Consider the following 22,723-nt stretch of genomic DNA (forward strand, 5'->3'; position numbering starts at 1 on the left):
GGAATGCAAGAAATGCTTTCATTGTACTGTGGCATTTGGTGATTTATCATTCGGTTTGGGAGGGTTTGTGTGTTTGAGCAGAATATGCAAACTTGGCACGCCGACGACTGAGTCGGGCGTGCGAACGTGGTGCCCACATAAAGAGTTAAGTAGCATTTTGAACAGGTATATGGTGCATTCCATTTCCAGGTACATTCTGACCTCTTTGATTCTTCCTTCCCAAAGTTTGTATCAAACTTTGCAGAATGATTTGTGTAAGAGCTGATAGTTTGATAGTTTTGTCAAACATTCTTTATGATTGTTACTATTTTATTCATTATGAGGATGATTATTTTGATGATAATTTCTATTACTGCTATCGATCTTGCTGCTTCTACTGCTACTGCTACTACTACCACCATAATTACTATGATAATTATGATAATAATGCACATTTAGTGTGGTTCAGTCATCTTACCTATGCATGTGCTGAAAACTATATCGTCATTATCTTCATTAATATTTATAATTATTATTGTTTTGTTTTTTGTATTTCTACAATCATTGTTTTGTAATCACTGCCTTTTTCTCCTGCTAGTCAATATCTTTATATTGCCAATGTCATGGAGTATAGGATTATACACCCACCATGCAGAAATATACATCCCTTCAATGGCAGTTGTAGCATTTTGATGTTAATGAGCTGAAAGTATGTTTAACATTATGCCATCGACACTGTGTGTCTTTCTTGTTCCATTCTATCTTGTTCCAAGGGATGACATCCCAGAGACCGTTGTCCAGCAGCATCACGGTCACCTGCTGCGGTGGCTGGAGGAGCGATTCCAGCGGAACGAGGAGACGGTTTCCCTCACCCAGTTCTGCGATGTCCTCATGAACAGGGGCGTCAGCAGGGAGGAGTGCACAATAGTCAGTATCTAAAGCTCAAAGTTGGTTTCCTTTTACTACTTGCTTTAAATAGCATTGCTGGAATTATACGAATATTGCACAGGTTTAATTTTGTGAAGATAGTGGAGATGTCATGCACTCGAGGGTATTTACGATGGTACATATTACTGTATAAGCTGTTATTTTCACGAGGGTTTAATTTTCGCGATTTTCGCAAATCACAGTTGGATAGCAAATTTAACATTGCGAAATGTTTCCAGATGCTAGAGTAGTAGTACATTTAAATTAGCGGCGGTGTCAATGTGTGAATTCAACATCTTGCGAAAATGTTTGTGACCTCCTCATTTGCAAAAATATCTGTACGCAAAAATAACAGCATATACAGTACATGACAGTGTGAATACCGGACAGGATGTTGCATCTCCGTGAACATCACAAACTTAAACTGTGCATTATTTGTTTTATAAAATGGGTTTCTAAACTATGATATCAGCTGCTCAAACTTATTCTTGCTAGATACAATTAGGCAGCTCTTTGATCAGCCTTGCAGACGACCATGTGAATCAAGATAATAGTTTGGGTTCGTGCTGTGCACAGCTGCACAGAGTAATTGGTAATCTGCTACAGGATAACATGCAGTACAATGTTTTTTGCTGCGTGCTTTTTGCACTCCTATATATTAGTTTAAAAAAAAAAAGATGATAAAGAGAGCACATGTGGCTCATTTCATTGCTTCTGATTGGCTGCATTTTAAAACCCATTTTTAAAAGTTTTTTAGATATTTCAGGCATGTGTATCTTTGCGAATTGCGTAGATAACCCCATTTGATAATGTCTCCATCAGCCTTGTGTGCATGCTCTATGTTACATTTGATACATGGCCCAAGTCGTTGTGCACGTGTGCAAGGCTGTGACTCACTGTCTGAATTCTACTGACCACTCAGGCGTTTGACCAGTTTGATGTAGACGGAGAGGGTCAGGCGTATGTGGAGTCCATGCTGGATGCTCTGCGATCATCCAATGGTGCAAACCTGCGGGGAGAGCTCTCCCACGCCATACGGATCCTGACGGCGTGCACCCTAACACCGGGCCTCATCGATGTCTTCTCGGCAGAGAGGGAGAGCGTTGGGCAGCATGGACAGAGACTGCTCAAGGTATCCTCCAGATCTTTGATTGTGAAGTCAAGTGGATAGCTGTGAGCAAAATGTGGCACCATTTTAATCGTGGCTCATCAGATGCAGCTGTCACAATTTGACCAGGTTTTTAATGCTGTCAGCCTTAAGCGAAATAATGCTATTCCATGAATTGGCAGCTTTTCACTTATGTGTTTTCTTAAAGGGGGAATTTAGCTCAAATTGACATTTTCTGTATGTGAATTCAGTGAATGCATAATTATTAGTAGTACACTTTTGTGAAATCCGAGGAAAATCGGACAATCTGTTTTGGTTAAATTCATGTTCTGTCATCGCTAGATGAGAAGACTGCAACAATATGTGATGTCACAGTATTCAAAGGCAGTGATATAAAAAAAAAGTATGAAGCAAATTCAACAAAATTCCGTACAATCCGTAGATTTGCTATTGGCATATGTTAAGGGTAATGTTATTCCCCCTTGCTTCTGAGAGAGGTAAGTGGAGTGCTTTTACTTTATGCTAGAAATATGAAAATATCATAAATTTGTTGTAACTATCTGAATCTTGGTTAATCATCAATTAAGGCATTACATGGACATGTCATGCATGTGACCCAAGTAAATGTCAGTGGGGAATTATGGCTTGTAATTTCTGAGTGTTGGTTAATCATCAATTAAGGCATTATGTGGGCATGTAATGAATGTGACAAAACGTGAATATCAATGGGCAAATATGGCATCAAGATTGGCTCAATGCAAGAGATAAGGAGCTTGTTGTTAACGTCACTGTGATGATATATCTGACCTCTGACCTCTGAAACTCTTCTTTGCCAGTACCTGCTGCGGAACAGAGCCCCGAGCAGCGCCCTGCCATACCCATCCCTAGACGGCTTCACTCACACCACCACCATGAGGCTCTCTGTGCTGGACCAGCACCTCCAGGAAAGACAGAGGCAGTCAGGTGAGTGGTGGGATGCGGTCAGTATCACAGTTGCCATGGATACTAGAAACTCTCTCGCAGCATCCGATGGGGTTAAAGGAAATTGTACCAATATTTGACAGTATGTCGTTTGCAATGAAAGTCAGAATCTCTCCTAAACACAGAAGTGTTTAGCTTATGTGTATTTCAGACTGACATAAGATACATACTGTATATGGCATGTATTTAGCGAGTCTAAATTTTTGGGAATTGGGACTTCCTGACAATTTCGCGAGTGATTAAATTCACGATCTCGGAGTACTGCGCTGAAAGGAGAAATGTATATATGTGCGTCACATTGATATCGGGATCAGCATCATTATTTTCGTGTGTCTTTTATTTCGCAAATAGCACCTAACTTGCGAAAATAAAAACCTTGCGAAATATTCAGCATGTACAGTAAATGTTAAGCTTGTGTGTGTTTCAGATTAACATAAATACATGTACGTTTTTCTCTTTATCCACTTTGAAATGTCTGCTTTAGCCTTGAGAGAGAGCTTTGAAGTGGGAGGAGGGGAGGTAAAGCTGACCACCAAGTGTTTCAAGAGTCTGCAGGTGTCTACCAACCCCAAAGATGCATCCAGGTAAGCCCTAGATGGGTGGTGACCAGACAATTTGCTGCACATGTTGGCAAAGGCAGGCATTCATGGCATGTGATATGTAAAGCTAAGGATGAATATTCTGCTAATGATGTAATGGTGGGGATGATGATACTTGAAAATATTGTTCCAGATTTTTTCTAGAAACCTCCTCTAAATTAATGTTATTGTTGTTTTGGAAAAGGCTCACCATATAGCAGTGAAGGTTATAGTATGACAAACATGCACATATTTTAATACCAAACTCAAAGTAATGATCAGTGGAATATGCGTACTGGTACAAAGTCCACAACCATCAATATCCAGTTAAAGTCAACATTGAGACGAGAGGAGAGGGGTTTTCCCCTTTAAAGGCTATATCGAAGATGACGGTGTCTCGCTGCAGAGTTTTTATTAGTGTATATTTTTTTTAATGTTATGTCAACAGGTTAACGGATGGAGACCCCAGCACTCACTGGCAGTCAGATGGCCCCGCCCACACCCACTGGATCCGCTTCAAGCTGCGGCCGGGGGTGTGCCTGAAGCACCTCTCCATCCAGGTTGCCCGTAGCGACCAGAGCTACATGCCCCAGCATGTGGCCGTCCTCACGGGTCACTCACCCGTTTCCCTCCAGGAGGTGACCGAAGTCAGGATAGCAAGGTATTGTCTCCCCCCCCCCCCTTTTTTTTTTTCTCTCTGGGACAGTTGCATGTCTCTAGGGTGGTGCATATGAGCAAAGGATCATAAAAGTTCCTTCTCTGGCAAAGACTAGATGTGTGGAACTTGTCATGGTGTCTAAACTAGCTAAATATATAAAAACATTTATGCACAATATGTTTTATAGCAAGCTTTCACCACTGATGCACTAGAGTAGAGATGCAGCATAGCGGTAAAGCTTTGTCCTTCATTTCATTTCAAAAAATATTTATCTTGTCGTTATTTTTGCTGAGATTCATACTTATAATGTGTTATAATGGGAGTGCATATTTATGTAAGTACTGTAATTTTGAGTCACTTTACCAGCTTTTGGCCTTTTACTGACTGTAGTATGAGTTCATGTTGACAAAAGTCACAAATGTGTGCATGTTTTTATTTTTGGTATCACATTACTTTGCAGAATGGATGAAAATTTTCGCAATGCGAATTATGCCACACGTAGGGTAGACCATGAATATGTTGTGCAGATGAAATGGACAACATTTGCATAAATAGGAAAAAATATTTTTGCTGAACCTTGTAGATGTCCACAAGTATCTTAAGAACATTTATTAAAAGTGTACAGGAAAGAAAAACGAAATCCCACGAAATGAATATCCCATGCTATGCTTTGTCCCATTGGTTTACCGCCCTCTAGCCACATCACTGGAGATGTGACCCTTCTGGAGAACGCCAGGGTGATCCGGCCGTACGTCCAGATTAGCATCAAGAGATGCCAATTTGAGGGGTGTGATGTCAGGATACACGGCATCAGGGCTTTGGGCTACAGGTAGGAAGAGTAGACAAATAGGTTTGTCTTTCATCCAGTTGAAATCACATCCTGAATGTTTGGTTAATGGATGAAATGTTTATATTTACTGTGTGCAGAAAGAAGAATGCTGGAGTTGCTTTGCTTATGTTTGTAGCATTTATGGCAGAATTATACCCAGAATAGATCGTATACTTGACTGTTTTGAATGTCACAGTGTCACTTGAATGTCTGTGATTATGTCAGATGATGTATCTAAATAGATTATAAGCTCATGATGGCTGTTACATACATGTTTAACTCTTGAGGATGTGACTCATGAGCTGCAGAAAGATAAAAGTGATGAAGTGGTTTTGAAGTATGATGAGAATGGTTATGATCCTGTGATGAAGAAGGAGATGGGATCTCTATGGAGTGAAGTCTAGAAAGGAACACACCCAAGGCACTCGTACCATTTTGAGATTTGGTTGTTGAGATAATTGCTATCCAATAGTTAAAGGGACTGTACAGTACTGGTGAGGTGAGGATTCAGCTTGTAACGTTTTGCGAGATATGGAGAAACCACTCATGAAATGTGAAAGAGCATTCAATTCTGAGGGAAACCAAAAGTTTATTTGAAGAAAATAGATTTTTGAAATGATTTAGATATCTAAAAACAAGGTAAAACAAAAGAGATCCTGATAAAAGTCATGACCTGTCAATTTTATTAGGATCGCTTTTTTGGATATCTCAGCCATTTCAAGGCCAATTTTCATCAAATAAACATTGAATCCTTCTTGAAATTACATGCTCTTTCATATTTCATAAGAGGTTTCTGATTATTTCACCAAAAAATGTTATAAACCTGAATTCTCACCTCAACCAGTACTGCACAGTCCCTTTAACTTTGATGAAAGATGTGGCCCGTCAATTGTACAGACAATGTCAGTCCTTTGCTTGGAAAACAAGCCCTTTGAAGTGTTTGTATTACTCTTTGCAACATTTGTTTCTGTCAGAATGAGCAACAAATTATCCTTCAAAACACTTCTTGCTTTATGTATTTTTTAAAGAACTTTTGTTTTTTGTTGACTTGTACTACCCATAGAATGGTGCAGAAGTCGGAGGTCAGCGTCAAGGATGCGTCAGCCATGTGGTACTTCTCTGTCTTGGCGTCCACGGCAACGGCTGCCATACCAACGGCGCCCCATCTGCGCAGTGCCATTTTGAACCACACAAAGTATGTGCTATGTTTATTTATCTTTGAATGCGTAGATGATTGTTATGTACATGCATGCATGCTCTGAAGGCGATTGTTAATTCAAAGTTAAATTCATGAAATTGTTTAAACCAATGTGTAAACAACATTCGTCAAATATTTTATTTTGTTCACTTTATTTGGTTTTGTCAGTGTGTTATATTTTGTGAGGGCTGTCAAATATTGTGCCAGATGTAATACTTTGCCATTTGTTTGTGAAACAAAGAGACACAAACCCATAGCTGCATTCATATCACCCTTACAACTCTATGAAGAAATAAAGTTCCCAAGTGACACTCCTATGGCATGAACTTCTGAATAATTGAACAGATTTAGCTGAGCTTTGAACAAAAGAATGATAACATGGCAAGTCATCGATGAGAGCTTGGCCTTGACATGGCAAAAGTGAGAGGTCAGAATCAAAGCCTGTTTTTTAAGAGTGGCTATTTATATAGTACACAGTCAACCTTTCAGCGCTCATGGCACTTAAAAAAAAAACATAAAAATATAAAAATATATACACGATATATACATACACGTGACAACAGGGAAGAGATTAACAAGCAACAAGCAAACATATACCTGATAAAAAACACAATTTTTCTGAACATTGTGGATTGTAGTTATATAATCCTCAGTGTGAGAGGTACATGTACAGATACATTTCAAGTTTGTATTTCCCCGTGCCCTGTCCCTTTTCCCCTCCAGGATGGCACTGTCCCACATGCCTCCTCTATCCTTGATGCCGCAGCAGCTCTCCAAGGCCAGCTTCCTCAGCCCCCATGTCTTGGACCAGGTGGCAGAGTTCCTCCACAACATTGCCAGGTACTGTGAAACCATAAATTTTCACATGCTTTTTAATTTCGTGAGAGCAAAGATGGCTAGATATGCAAAATTAAAAATGCACATGAAAGTTCTTGTCTATACACTGTATGCATTGAATGTCAGTGGCAGTTTGTGAAAGGTTCACGCTGCGAAAAAAAGGCTGTCGGCTCCAATTCACAAAAGTTTCATTCTGTGAAGATATCTTGCTCTGCAGTAGGTATGCATTTGGAGTTTGCTCTTAACTTTAGAGTTGTACATTTTAGTGTGCTGTTATAAAAGGCCGCTTCATATTGTGTGATGCTTTGCATAACTTGTTTTGAGTTTCAAATCAGCCTGCAGATGACTTTAGGAAATCAAGTGAAACATTGCAGGGCCATGAAAGCCCATTTTTGTTTTTTCCCCCTATTTTGGCCAGATTTCTTTTTGGTATGTGCAAACATAGATATCCTCCCCTGTCTGTCATCCAGACTTTCCCCTTGTACAATTTACAACAAGGAGCAGAACAATGTAGGGATTTGTCATACCCTCCCAACAACAAGGGATGTCTTTCTTTATTTGGGTTCATCATCGTATGGCAATTAGATTGAATTGAATTGAATAACAAACTGTGAAGTTATGATGGCAAGATCTCAGCATTATGATGTGCAGGGGGAAGTAGCGGACAATTTGAAACAAGAATACATGCTCATGAAAACAAAAAATAGCAGTCTGATATGCTCTGTTAGTGGGTTGACATTTCTCAGCATATATTTGTTTTGTTTTGTTTTTTCTCAGAAATGATGATGGAGAGATGGAAATAGAGGGACTGAAAATCCTGCTGGAATTTGCCCTGGCACGAGGGAACATGGCAAGCATCTTGAAGGCTCTGAAAGACCTGTTAGGTAAGAGCAACACTGCCCTCACAATCCTGCTGTTTGGATCCAAGAGTGTGATTAAGTATCCAGAATGTATAGATGGTCTAAGTAGTAGACAGGTTCTGTGAATGTTAAATTTCTTGGAAGGGAATTAGATGTAGCAGTTCTGTTGGCTAGCAATCTTTGTACATTGATTGTCACTATAGAAGGTTTGATTGTAGGAGAGTTTTCCAAATTCAGAAAAATTGTCTGACAGAGTCTGCGTGTTATTCATCAAATGAAAAAGTTTCCTTTCACCATTTGTCCTAAGCAGGGAAGTTATCACTCTAAGTGAGCTCAAAATGTCAATGTAACAAAGTAATTGTAGGCCAAGCTGTTAAATACTTAACAACTTGAATATATGTATCGTGTGCTTCAACTATTTGTTTTATCCTCCTTGACATACAGGGGAAAAGAACAGAATAAAACACATGACCTGTCATCTCAGTTAAATCTGTTTTCAGGACTCGAGCACAAAGAATGATACATACAGTTCTGTGTGATCCTTCTTGTGGTCCTCAGGCAAGAATAAAATTAGATATGCAAGCTGTCATACTATGCTACCTGTGAGTTATTTGCTTTGTTGTGTTATCTATGTGATACTCATGGATGTGTGTGTATGGTGTCTTCAAACAGATCACAAAGACAGAGAGATAAGTGGAGCGGTGAAGATGCTGAGGAATCTGAACACAGTGCGAGATTCCATCCTCAAGAAGCATGGTAAGTGGTCATCCTGGGCAACGTTTAGGTCTGTGTTTTGTATATATCACCTAGAAGCGAGAGTGAATCAGAATGAAATGAGAAACAGACACACTTCGAAAAATAATGCAATCAGAAGTACACAGGGTGTCGTGTTGTTTTCCCTATTGACCTTTTGAAGACTAGTCCCGAGTATTGACCGATTCGGGTTCGTTGAGGGCAGCAGACATTTTATGGCACTGGGCGCAGCCATGAGCTCAAATTGCGGTGTCTCAGCCGACCCCCCCTGCTCTCCCCCACCCCCCGGGCAACATGTTTATCGCGCACTTGTAACAATGGTTCGCGCACTAAGCAAGCATTCGCGCACTCAGTACGAGACGCCCATTGGCTAAAGCAACCATGCATCAGTTTTTCATTCTGTGCGCGTGCTAATGTAGGGAGAGGGGTGGGGAGTGGGAAGGGGGGGTCGGCTGAGACACCGCGTAATGGCGCTGCCCATGCCAAAAATACACATAGCGCGTCACAGAATTGGTCAATACTTGGGTAGATGGCTATGGGAAATGCATGTAACAGCAAAATCAGCTCACCTCAGCGGGCTAAAATTTAGTGGTGAAGATGGTTGTAACATTCTTCTGTGTTCACCGGCAGTTTCATGTAAGTGAAACTTATGACCTTTGCTGCATGAAGAGACAAATTTTCCCTTCATTGGCTTTATTTGATTGTCAATGGCAGTGTGTCATAACATGCAATGTATGGAGAGTCTCTGTTAATTGAGGCATTTTGTTGTAGCAGACACCAACATATCAAAATATTACCATTACTCTTTATTATTGGTTGTACTATTGGTTTCTTTCTACATGATTAACACAATTGAATATGTGTACACTTTCAGTCTTGATGGAAAAAAGACTCTAAACTAACAAGATTGAATGATTGAAAAGAAGAGCACTTGAAAAATGAGATCTTCTCTTAAAAAATGTAGGAGGGTTTTCCAAAGATTTAGATTTCTGACAATCAGTGAGGAGTGTGGAAAATCTGGACTATTCATGTCTCATCTTTTCAAAGAAAAGCTTACTATTTTTACAAAGTCAGACTGGTCTGCATTTTGTGTTTCACACTTTGAAGGCCCTATGCTTAGCATACTGTACCATTGCATCTCTGACTGTCTCAGTACCCCCCCCCCCCCACACTCCATCCTTCCTTAATAACTTACCCCTTTTGTCATCATGATGTATAGGGACTCAAATCAGCATGACGCTGGAGGGTTGCGATGGGGGTCAGAAGGACTCCACCACGGGACCCAGCAATGTCCTCGGGGGAAACTGGTCATCAACGGGTAAGAATGACTGCTGAAAGAATGTCAAGTAGTGATCTGAAGTACTTACGATTTGTAAGAGGGGCATTTGAAGCAGTTCGAAACCCAAACACATATGTGAATTGAGGGAATGCAGCAATATTAGTAGAATGCATAGCTGAAAAGCAGACAATCCGTTAGGGTAAAAGTGTAATCATAAGCCCAACTCCATCTTTACAGGGTTCGTACTGGTCATGGAAAACCTGGAAAGTTATGGAAATGGGCTTAGGCTTTTTCCAGGTCTTGAAATTCATGGAAAAGTGATATTTTGATGAAAAGCTCATGGAAAGTAACGGAATTGCAAAAATTACAGATTCAAGTTTATCTGTTGTTTTTGTGAGATTTGTAAAGAATGCCCTTTGCTTTGCTTTGATTTGAGATCAAATTTTCAGAAAAAAAAATTGTATGAAAGTCATGGAAAGGTCATGGAATTCTGGCTAGAAAGTCATAGAATTTAATTTATGAGAAAAGAGTATGAACCCTGATTGATTCTAGCAAACACCACAGAAAGGTTCAGAAATCATGTTATTGATGATGTCATTAAAACCAATGTCCAAATGGGAGACACCTCCCCTAATTCTGTGTTGTTCTGTGTCCACAGGCTACGTGTCCTCAGTTACATCAAGGGTCAACATGTTCTTCACAAAGGACACGCCCTTCCAGATCACAAAGGTTCAAATAAAGGTAAATAAAAGGAAAAAAAAAAAGGATCAGAAACAAAGCCCAAGAGAGCACAATGACTGATCAGTGAAAATGTATCCTGTTCAAGTCCTAATATCGGTGAAATGTGACAGAATTTTAGTGCTTACAATGTATATCAAATCTACACCTACAGTACACTCACTTCCCTCCCTTGGGAGCGTTCTAGTTTGCAGTGTGCCACTTTACTGACCCTAGACTAACTCAAACATACAGAGCCTTTTACTGGGCCGACATAATTACATGTACCCCCCTGGAAAGGAGTGTGTAATACTGTGCAGAGGTCAGACTGTACAAATAGAGATTAAATCTAATCCATGAATAGTACAAATTCTATTGCGTAGATGTGCACGACACAGCGTGCGAATACATACATGTACAGATAGACCTCCATTATTGAATGCAAGGCCTTGAATTGATTTAAACTGCCTTTGCGATTTTGAGCCAAAGTGTCACGCTCATGTGCTGTGGCAAGGCTTTGAACCCTGGACCCGCTCATTGATGGTACACTGTGCCATCTATGAGGCCATGACACTTCCTGATGTAAGCTCCCAATGTGTTTGTCTCGCTTTCCACATCCAGGTTGCCAAGGGAGCCACTGGAGCCAAATGTGGTCTAATCTTCGTCTACAATGATCCGTAAGTTGGTGTATCTTTTTCTTTAATTCCAGCACATCTCCCATGCTTCAACCAGAGAAAAATTAGAAATATCTTGGAGGAGATAAAAGCAACAACACTCCACTTTACCAGTAGAGTCTACATGTATTTCTAAGAATTGGATTAGCACACGGAGCAGCAAATGATGCATGCAGAGTGGATTTTGACATCTGAAATATTAGGAAGAAGAGGAGTGGTTGAAGGTGTTTGGTCCTCAGGGAAAATTTGCATAAATTACAATACAGTGGTAAACTGGCCAATTTGCAGACTATGACACTACAGTGATTTTATTGCCCTGTTTAGTGTAATGATGCCACATGTCATAATGTTTTGGTTTTATTGCTGTATTGTCTCCATATTAAGTTATGGAAGAACAGAATATCTCTTATTAGTATCCTCCAGGTGTTTTATGAATTAAATCATTAATTAATTCATATTGTACATTTGTAGCTCGCTGTTGTTTTACATATTTATCATAAGGATTCTTTAAAGTATTTATCGAAGTTTTGCCCATCAATCATAATTTCTTATTAAGTGATTATTTTATATTATGCATATTTGTGTATTCATTGATTTTATAATTGCAGGAAAGGATTTGACCTAGACCGCCATATATCCATCTTTGAGAAGTACGACACTTGGTCCTCGTCAGACTACAGGTTGTTCCAGGGTCTCAGGTTAGTTTCCTTTTGTCGACTTCAGTAGATCCTTGTTTTGTGACAGGTCAAGACTTACAGTACAACAATATTCCCCCTTGTTTTAATTCCCTCTTGGTCAAAAGGAAAAGATTTTATCCCCACTCCCCTCCACCTTGACCATCTGCCCCAGACAGTTGAAGAAGTTTAGGCTTACGGTAATGAAAGAAAAATTCCAGTGTGATTTTTATACAGGTGTCAAATGATGGGTTTAGAATGTTTCTCTTCGGTCTCATTATAGGGAACTCCGGTTGTGATATTTTGATGACATGATGTATATTGCGCTGCACCATTTGTGATCATTATTATTTTTCTTTTAGTACATGTAATAGCCTTTTGCTTCTTTCCTCTTCCCAGGGCTGCATCAATAGGTGGGAAGCCAGATAATCCAGTCGCCTACTTCAGTCTAGACAATGACTGGTAAGAATTTGTGTTACTGTTTCATCATGATTATTATTACAAATTAAGATACACATTCACAATTACATGCATTTTGGGTACCTACATATGCATGTGGTAATCAGATGATTGTAAATTCTTTTGGTAAGTTGTGTGCACAAAGGGATAAAAGGTAGGCTGTTTTCTTTTATATCGTATGTTCACATGCAGTGATCGGTATTATGAAGGACGTTTTCTTGTGAGATAATGTGTCATGGAGTATGTGCCATTTGTACATCAGAGAAATGGTCATTGATTGTAACTCGTAACTATATGACCTCCTTGTCCCCCATCATCTTTACAGCACCTAGTACTTCGCACCCCTAGAACACACAAATCTGCTGGTGATCATGTTTTTTCCTTACGTGCCCCCAAATTATGGAATAATAAACCACACCATCTCCAGCATTGTTGATCATTTAATACATTCAAGAAATCATCAAAAACTCATTAGTTTTAGTCAAGTCACATTTGCTCTGGCCAGGAAAATATTTTTCCCATTGCTTTACTGTATAATTTTAATGTCAGTGTATTATACACTGTAAGTCAAAATACATGTACTTGTGATATGTTTTTTTATTGTTTGTAATGCACTTTGTAACAATTAGAAAATATGCTAATAAAATGAATTGTGTTACGTTATGTTTTGTTATATTTCAAATGTAAAGGTACTCTCTCTCTCTCTCTCTCTCCTGTAATCCCAGGGATGAGGTTGAGGTCTTGTTGGACCAGTGCTTTGTGGGCCAGTATGCCCTCATCAAGTTCCTGGGCCCGCGAGGGGAATCGGCCGAGAGGATAGGGATAGTAGGAGTCCAGTTCTATGGATTCACCCGCAGCTCATCAGTACTAGACAACGTTGACATCGTAAGTCACATCAAAATTCATTGCCTTAGAAACACCTATTCTCTTTTTTTTTTCTTTTAGTCCATTCTGCTAGTAAGATATTCAATTTCGCAAAAGAATTATTATTGTTTGCAGGATTAGTTATACATGTTATGAGGAATATCATTAAGAATTAGTCTCTGAAGATTTTGTCAAAAACAGAAGTAAGTTCTTCAGTTGCAAAGCCTGGTCAGTTGGTATTGGAAGATATACTCACTGATCATTTTCTGCAGGTAGTATTTTGGTGATGTCTCCTTTGCAGGGTGTGGGACAGTGGGAGAATGATTGTGTGAAAACAAATCCACGTCAACTTCTATACGATTCTCTTCAAGATTTGTGTAATTTCCTTTCATTCCTTGCATCAAGACAGCTTATGCTTCTCTAGTCATTATGAATGTTCATTTGGGGTTGTTATCTGTAAACCGCTGAGAAACATTTTGTAATAGGCACTTAATAAATTTGTTATATCATCATCATCATTAATATGTAAATTTGAAAAACTTGTCTGTACAGCTTTTTGAATAATTTGCGTGATGGAATAAAGGAAGAAAAACAAATATAGGGAATGAATTGTCTCACTGTGGATCCACATGATAATATAATTATGAAATATTATGAGGGCATTGTGAAGATAACATGTCTTCTCTGTTCAATAATGCCATCTTGAATCACAGTCCAGCGTGGCCCCTCTACCGTATGACATCAACGCCCCCATCCGGACAGTGGTTCTGTTCACTCAGGTCATCAGCTTCATTGTACGCATCTGTCAGGATCTGGTGAGTTCTGAAAATACTGTTAACTAAACTTCCTTGCTGTATCATCTTCTGACATTACCTACTACAGTGGACTCCTGTTATAACAAAGTCTTCGGGACCGGCAGTTTCCCTTCTTTATATCAAAATTTTGTCATAACCGAACAATTAAACAATAAAGATACAAAGAGCGGATGATGTTGTGGCCTGAATTTTTACTTCGTTGTATCCGGAATTTCATTATAACCGTGTTCGTTATAACAGGAGTGCACTGTATAATAATATGTGGACAAATCATCACAACGTGTGTGTGTGATTGTTTTTTTTTTGGTTTTTTTGTTGGCAATCTAAAAAGAAAGAGGGGTGATTGACGAGTGTTATAGTGTGTAAACTAGCTGTTAATGGCTGATATTATATATTTCCTCACCAGAGTTATTCTTATAGACTGATCCGAGGATCGATTTGTGTATGACATACATGTAACTGCAATTTCCAGTTATCTATTTATCCATCATGCATTTACCATACACGTACAGTGTAAGTGCGTGGGACACGGCTGTAGAGGCGGATCATTCTGCCAACTTGCATTGGTGTATGGGCACATTATATTTTTGATAAAAAAGAGTAATGCACATTGAAGTTAATATCATTCGGTTGATGTAAACAATGAAGAGATGGTTTAATTTCTCTCTCTCAAAAAATCATCTGAATGTAGGAAGTGATGAAGAAACGGAAGGAGGGCAGTGTCAGTCGCATCCCGGTGCCAGACATGCAACATCTGAGCCTCAACATCATCAGCCAGCTCTACAACACCATCCCACAGAAGTGAGTGCTTGTATTGGTGCTGCTCACCACTGGCTTACAATTTCCACTCTTGTAAGAGAGGGGTGTCTTTTCTTTCACAGAAGTTGATCAGAAACTTAGGGCTCAGTGGATTTGTGGATAAGATAGCCCCCTGACTTTGGGCAATGAATGTGGGGGTAGCAAAAAATGGTTTAGCGCGTTCTTTCGTCTAGCATTTGAATCAATGTACTTGATTTCAACAGTAATGGCACCCACAAACTGAGATGCTTTGAGATAAGTTGTTGCTTTCTGGGTGTTGCAAAGCCCACTTTGTTTAGCAGACATTCGGTATCCAACAGTGACCACTGCATCTTGAAAGAGAGAAGGGGGGGGGGGGGGTGGACAGAAAGATAGGAAAAGATGATTAGAGCAAGCAGCATTGGAGAACATTCTACTTAATTATAAATTATTTATGATTATAATAATGCTGAGAATTATCATGATAACAATGATAATGATGATGAAAACAGTATCAGCAGCAACAAAATCAACATCAGTATCACAGCATCATTTTATCAGCATTGACATCGACATCGACATCAACACCAACACCAACACCAACAGCAATATCAACATCAACATCAGCAGCTTTAGCATTAGCATCAAGATTTATTTGTCAATATTGCTGGGCACGGCCACTGGAAGAAGGAGTTAATCATCAACATCACCTTAAGTTTCTTTCTCTCTCTTTCTCGTCTCAGTGCTCCTGAATGGATCCATGCCAGGATCCTGTGTCTGGCCCTCCTTCACATCAGCCTCCCCAACCTGGCCAAACACAGGGAAAGAGAAGCCCCCCATTCTGGGGACCAATCCCAGGAGGTGAGTCGAGTCTTGATCCCAGAGGCTGCAGAGTCTCACTGGTGTAGTGTTAGGCTCCCTGAAACTGAATTATCTCCTAATTTCCTTAGAAGTGAATACATGAAAACCTTTCCGCTACATGAATTATCTTTGCCTGTTAAGACACTGATGACATGCAAGCATCTCCGTGATTACTGTTTGGAATGACCGTGATTATGATTTGTGAAATTGGCAGCCCCTTGAACAGACATGATTGTATCCTGGCGCAGAATTGTTGGGTTCATCATGGGATGACACCAGTCGCTGTTAAGACCAGAGGATATACATGTATCTTTGCCATTGAGGCCATTAATTGTATGGTTTATGGTGCAAGGGGACCTTTCAGCATCTTTTCGTGAAGCCTTCTACAATGATGTGACTGTTAAAATTGTCAGAAACAGTTAAACAGTTTACACGGTCTGGTTGAAATTGCATTGGATCCATGCTTTGTCTTAATGCAGTCCAGTGAATGTCAAAGCTGCCAAATCACCCACATTTTGCAGCAGGCTCCCTCAAAATGTTCAATATCTCTTTGTGTTTGTACAGGAGAGTATAAAACTCTCCCGGATTTTGGAATTATCAAATGCATGTAACACATGAAAATCTCTCTTGATTGTTTTTTGGAATTTCCATGATTTTGATGTGAGAATTTGGGCAGCCCTGGAATGTGTTTTCTAATGTCCCTTCCACTAAGCAGCAGCAGGATATCCTGATGTAGATTACTTGCATTCATTTCTCACTGAATACCTTTCATCTGGACAGATTTCAATTTGCTGGAGATAACTGATGAGAATTCTTTCTTGTCATTTCAGGATCATGCCAAGCTTGAAAAGGTAAAGAAGCAAACACAGCTTCAGGTGACAGTAACCCAAGCAGACGATCTCCCTAATCTCCAGGCTGAAGCAACGATTGGCCAGCAGCCATCCGAGAGCTTTAGTGAGCAGAGTAACAAAGTGATGGAGGCGGCGGGGTCTGCAACCCCAGCGAATGATGCTGCGTCAACATCATCGGCTTCGCAAGGAAGCGCTCCGCCGGCGGATGAGGCGGACTCTCCGGCAGTCAGGGAGCACCGACAAGCGAGGGAGCTGTTCAACCACCTGTGCAAACTGGCCAGTGACGACGTGGGGGAGAGTCAAGACGATCCCAAGGTGCTGCTCAAAATAGCCGCACAGACGTGCATCCTGGATGGTAGGTTTGATATTCAAATTATAGTCAAAATTTCTTAATTCACCATGTTTGAAGTCAGATATTTATTCCCTTGTTAGACCTTATATCCTACTGCCTTAAACAGATGTGATACACGAAAACGTGTATATTTATGTATTACTGTTAATAATTGATATTGTTGTTTATGTTTAACCCTAACTAGGCCGGGCTATTCAGGTAGATGATAGAGCCGGGGGGGGCCCCTCCGGATCTCGGCCGTCGACCGCGCGATCGTGACGAAAATTGGCACACGCATTGCCTATGATGTAATCTAAAGTACCATGAAGTTAATTTGTTCAAAAATTATCATTTACACTAAATTATGCTATTAAATTTATGCATAATGATGCATGAAATCAGACAATTTGGTATAAATCACTAAATAAAGCTCAAAACAGGCACATTTTTTGTGTAAATATTCTTTTTAGTGTCCTTAGCAAATGTAAGAGAAAAAAATTGCGCAATCAGAAAAGATTTCTTAAGTATTTTATTGTTTTTTGAATTTCTTATGTATTTCTTTGTTTTTTCGACTTTATGTTTTTCATTGTTTTTTCGATGAAATTTGTCCGCGACATTGTTCTGAACAAGAAAATGTGTTATTTATTGATTTTAATCCATAAAACCCCAAAATAATCAGGCTTTTATGAAATTTGCCTGTAAACACAGTTTGCATTGAAATTGTACACAAATTCACGTTTTTGAGCAATTTTTGGTCTGACATGCACATGCATATTTATGCGCAACTTCGGAACCGCACACCCGGGCACCGCAAATTTGGTGTCAAAAGATGCGGGAGACTCGAAAGAAAAAAGTCATGAAACGTCGCGGCGATAGCGATACATCGCGCGAAACGTCGAGGGGGGGGGGCCTCGGAGGCCCCCCCCCCCCCCCCCCCCCCCCCCGGCCTAGTTAGGGTTAATCCACATTATGGCAATGTTCTGCAAACAATTGCTATTTTTCGTTGAAGGGTTGTAAAATTGTGTTGGTCATGCAGGGGCAAAGCTACAGTACTGCCCAGTGTGGAAAAATTGTTTTTTTTTGAGAATCTCAACAAATTTTTTTCACTGTAGGTAGAAACACAACTTAGTTGTGTCGGAGGTGTTATGTCACAATTTGACTCTCAATGAAAAAAAAAAAAGGTAGGAATTTTTGTCAATATATTTCTATGTTTTTATTTTGGACAGTCATGTTTATAATTTAATCGGCAGCTGTAACAAAAGCTTGAAAGCTACAATAAAACACTAGTTTTCCATTGTCTGTAGAATTATGTGCCTGTGAATCAAATTATGCTAAAACTTTATATGCCATTATCATCTTTGCATCCTTTTGTAAATTTGATAGAGTGCTTTAATTCTCATTACACTGCTAGTTATGTTAACTAGAGTTTTCTTTTATTCGTGTCACTTCAAGGTGCTGCTGTGTTCTTCCCTGGAAAAGAAACAAGAAGAGAAGAACTCTTCAACATGATGAACTCAATGGTTGTAAGTGGAATAAGCTCAAATGTGATAAAATTATCAAATTTCAGTTTGTCATGAATAGTATATTTTGAGCTATTTTCTGTGCTATTTCATACTTGTTAAGACCGTGTTTACCTGGTCTTATTATCTGTTTACCATTCAGTGATTCAACAAGAAGCATTCTGCATATCATCAGGAATTCATGTTGAAGAATATTAAAAGTTGAAGTCGCCATGTGCCTTTGAGACCATAAAATCAAATGGATATCTTTCAAGGATGACAAACAGAATAACATTATTGGCATATCTCTTTTTTAACTTTACCCCTGGTACTTGCAAATGCTTCATTATTTCTGTGGAAGTACAGTTCAGATGAGAGTCTTAACCCGTTGAGGATGGACTAATTTTGCATTTCCCATAGACACCTGCCCAAGGATACTTGGGACTCATCTTCAACGGGTTAATGAGTGTAGGATGAAGGAAGTAGATTATACATGTTAATATTCATTAAAGTTTTTACCAGAACTTCTTTTGGAACTCATCAGAGATTTCAGATTGCATATGTAGTTTGTTCACTTTTGGACCTTTCTTTTCATTGTTCACCATGCAGACGGGTGAGGACACAGCGGTTGGTCTCGTGTTCCAGTCTCTTTGTCGTTTCTTCAGTACTGTCGACCCAAGCGGCCTGCTGGAACTGCCTTCAAACTCTCAGGAGGTGAGCCTAAGTGGTCTTATAAGGAGGAATTTGGTTAATATGATGTTCTCATTTATTTGAGATGATTGTCACAAGATTTTGCCCAGCAAAATTTGTTGTTTACCACTTATGGTAAGATCCATTTTCATTGTGTGGCATATACACTGTTTGATGCATAGAATTTGGCATTTTCTAAGGTACACTGAATGAAATAAAATTGTCAAATAATAATGAACAGCATTCTAGCCTACTGTAATTGATGATATAGCTTTTCATTATCATGTGTCATCATCATTTTCATAGACATATTTGTAATTTTCATGGACATCATTATCAACTTGTCATTACCTACAGTTTTATTATCATTGATCAACTCTAATGGCATTACCATGGTTATCACCATTATCCATAATTATTGTCTTCTTCCACATGATCACTCTCCCCACCATTTAAAGTGTTGTTTAGTTGTGGCTGTCAAGTACTATACTTGGTATCTCTGCGATGTCTCATTCTGATGTTCTTTTGCTGTATTTGTTAGGAGTTCAACGCCGGCTCCGTGCTGATGGTCTTCGATACCCTGCTGTCAGTCTCCTACAAGGAGTTTGCCGAGCTGGTGGATGAGGATGGTCCAGAGAGTGCCACGCCCTCTGGCCCCTCTCACGTCTGCAGCCTGCTGGGGGCCCTGCAGACCAGCCTCCTGGGCTGGGCCAAGCACTGTCTCACGGACTGCAAGGGAGACGCCAAGCTCAAGGCCATGGCCGGAGACGTCATAAGGGACTGTGAGTTTGGAGGACTCTTCCGGTAGTGGGGATGGGGCTGGGAGTCATATGACTGGTCTGTTTAGGTTATAGACTAAGAAGAAGGGAAGGGCAGAAATAGAAAAAGAAGATTGAAGAAAAAGAGAGATCATTGCTTTACCAGTACTGTGCTTTGTTTGTTATTTGGTGTATATGCTCAAATGATTTCATTACCATCTAGCACAATTGTCCCCAAGCCAAATATTGACAGAAGGGGATTTTCTAATCTTTGTCATACCCAGTGATTCATAATAGCTTTGTTTATCTAACATTAAAGCATTTTTTTTTTAGGGGGGGGGGGCAATCAAAGGGTGGTTAATTTTGAATGTCTGTACCTATCTGCTTCACTTGAAAAAAAACCCCAAAAAACAAGAATCTCTATCTGGTTATTGGGAGCAATGTTATTAAAACTTTCTGTGACTATGTGCTCTATGAAATTGTTGATGTACCTTGCAGTTATGTGCTTATGTCCACATTCTATTGATTTTTGTTCAGATTGCGGCATGCAGTGTTCCTGGGCTCGCAATGCCCTGTGCCTTCTTCAGAACCAGAGAGGGGCCAGCGGTAGTATCAAGGACCTCACACACACCTTCATCGCCACCTCCTTCAGGCAGCTGGTAAGTATGACTCACTCTGCCAAAACTCTTTTTAGCGGCAAACCTTCCAACAAGATGGAGAGTATTTCCTTTCCTTGCCTCTGCTTACTGAATAATTTGTGAGGTGAGAGAGAGTGAATGGAGAATTGTTAGAGGAAGATGTCATATCTTCAGTTATTTCATTGAGAAATATAAGCTTGAAAGTTTGGCATTGTTTAATGCTTTTTCTAATAAATGTATGACACTGAAGATTCTTAATCCAGAGTACCAGTGAGTGTACCAATATCTCATTTGTTCTTAAGTTACATTGATTTTCCTTCGTGTAAGATTGTGACTTTGGACTCTTGCTGTAGTGCTGTTTGTTTATTAAGTTGACTAAAGGTGCAGACATTTTAGAATTTATCTACTCCTTTGGAAGTAGCATGTCATGCACTCTGTATTTCTTGCAGTGCCCCTATGGTAGACTAGTAAGATTGAAATCATTCATCCTCTAGGATTTTAACCAGTCAGTCATTGGCTAGAGAAGTGGTGATTATTTAATTTCATAATAGGCAATTTGACTTATACCTGATTTCTGTATGGCTCTCTGTCCAAAGTTGTTCATGACAACCAGAAAAAATTTCCCCAGGTTTGCTCAGCAACTGAAGAAATGCTTACTGGATAACAATTGTCTTGTCAAAATGCATTAAATAACAATGTCTTTAGTAGGTTGCTACTAGGTCATTTGGGGGAAAAAAAAAAGAAAAGAAAAAAAAAAGCTAAGATATGAATGCTTCAAGTACAGTAAGTGGCCTGTTCAAGTGACACAAACATCTCCCTTCAAAGAAAATGTGACCCAAGGAAATGTTTTGATGGCTACTTTCACAGGTTCTATGCATCACCCTCCTGGCCGACATGGACCTTCCCTACTTGCATCTGGCCCAGAGACTGCTGAGCGTTGCCGTGGCGATTAGGGAACTCCAGATCAAGCTCAACATCCGCTTTTCAAAGGTTGGCTTTCGTACATTATTTTTAAAATATAGCTTTGTGAATTACTGTTAAAGTCTGTCTATCTGTCTGTCTGTCTGTATGTATGTATGTATGTCTGTCTCTCCCTGTATAAAGCATGAGGATTGTGTACGACGAGGAACTTTAGAACAATGTGCCAGTCTTATGATATTTCTTGTAATCACCTTTCAGGAGCATTGGGATTTACAATGGTGTATTGTCATATTTTTCCAACACCTATCCAGGAGGGAACCCCAGTCCAAGGGAGTGCTAAGGAGGAGGTGGTGGTCCTCCGTAGGTGGCACGTTGAGTCAGCTCACAACTATGACAACAACCAACATGTGACCCAGATATTCACCTGCCCTGGAGCTGACCTCTTTGAAGTGACCTTTGACCCAAAGTGTGAAACAGAAAGAAGGTATGGGTATTCAAGTTTTTTTCTTTCTTTATATTATCGATTTGAAGTATGGAGAAAAACTGATAGAAGTTTTCCTGGCTTTGACTCTCAGATGAAAAAATGTATTAAGAGCAATATTAAATGAATCAAAATACTTGACTGTTCTCCAACTACCTTTTTTTCTTTGCTTACTACAATGTATGTCTGCCCACATCATGACCATACACAACAAAAGAGTTTAACTATTTCAAATGTCACTGAAATTTGGGTGTAGGGTACCGTAACAGCGGCTAATGCATAATTGATTTTGACATGTACTGTTCTTTTATGAGACACAAAATACTGGGAAAACCCCTCAAAACATTGCTTAAGATACAGTATAGTTCATTGTAAGCTAACTATGAGTCCTACCATCAATGATAAGCACCGTGTAAACATAACTGGTAGTTAGGAACTACTATGCCTTTCATAGATAAAGCGTGGCCATGTGAACATGCCTGTTTTTAACCGTCTCATGCAGGTACGACTACCTAGAGTTCACTGACTCCAAGGGAGTCAAGACGCGGTACGATCAGAAAGTGGGCAGCGAGAAGTGGCCAACCAACGTCACCTTCAACAGCGGACATCGTCTTCAGTTCCTCTTCCACTCTGACAGCAGCAACAATTTCTGGGGCTACAGCTTCTCAGTGAGTTGTGATCATTTTGCTGTGCTATGTTTTTATTTTCTTGGAACGCATTTGGAAT

The 22,723-nt window shown here is 39.7% G+C and overlaps 1 protein-coding gene across 1 annotated transcript in view; it reads left to right on the top strand.

Annotated features, from left to right (window-relative positions):
- The first annotated feature begins 702 nt into the window (after window positions 1–702).
- The window catches only part of LOC140231826 (zinc finger ZZ-type and EF-hand domain-containing protein 1-like), a 66,229-nt gene continuing 44,208 nt past the window's right edge, over window positions 703–22,723 (top strand). Inside the window, exons 1-27 of the mRNA XM_072311978.1 lie at window positions 703–906; window positions 1,829–2,038; window positions 2,851–2,977; window positions 3,480–3,579; window positions 4,022–4,234; window positions 4,929–5,060; window positions 6,124–6,255; window positions 6,982–7,098; window positions 7,873–7,979; window positions 8,628–8,711; window positions 9,928–10,026; window positions 10,646–10,728; window positions 11,326–11,381; window positions 11,987–12,076; window positions 12,452–12,514; window positions 13,237–13,396; window positions 14,089–14,190; window positions 14,882–14,991; window positions 15,711–15,828; window positions 16,659–17,034; window positions 18,463–18,533; window positions 19,119–19,223; window positions 19,741–19,981; window positions 20,495–20,616; window positions 21,463–21,585; window positions 21,828–22,000; window positions 22,500–22,665. Of these exons, the coding sequence (XP_072168079.1) occupies window positions 703–906; window positions 1,829–2,038; window positions 2,851–2,977; window positions 3,480–3,579; window positions 4,022–4,234; window positions 4,929–5,060; window positions 6,124–6,255; window positions 6,982–7,098; window positions 7,873–7,979; window positions 8,628–8,711; window positions 9,928–10,026; window positions 10,646–10,728; window positions 11,326–11,381; window positions 11,987–12,076; window positions 12,452–12,514; window positions 13,237–13,396; window positions 14,089–14,190; window positions 14,882–14,991; window positions 15,711–15,828; window positions 16,659–17,034; window positions 18,463–18,533; window positions 19,119–19,223; window positions 19,741–19,981; window positions 20,495–20,616; window positions 21,463–21,585; window positions 21,828–22,000; window positions 22,500–22,665 (3,684 nt within the window). The remainder of the gene's footprint in view (window positions 907–1,828; window positions 2,039–2,850; window positions 2,978–3,479; window positions 3,580–4,021; window positions 4,235–4,928; window positions 5,061–6,123; window positions 6,256–6,981; window positions 7,099–7,872; window positions 7,980–8,627; window positions 8,712–9,927; window positions 10,027–10,645; window positions 10,729–11,325; window positions 11,382–11,986; window positions 12,077–12,451; window positions 12,515–13,236; window positions 13,397–14,088; window positions 14,191–14,881; window positions 14,992–15,710; window positions 15,829–16,658; window positions 17,035–18,462; window positions 18,534–19,118; window positions 19,224–19,740; window positions 19,982–20,494; window positions 20,617–21,462; window positions 21,586–21,827; window positions 22,001–22,499; window positions 22,666–22,723) is intronic.

This window comes from Diadema setosum, chromosome 8 (assembly GCF_964275005.1).
Source record: "Diadema setosum chromosome 8, eeDiaSeto1, whole genome shotgun sequence".
NCBI lineage: Eukaryota > Metazoa > Echinodermata > Echinoidea > Diadematoida > Diadematidae > Diadema > Diadema setosum.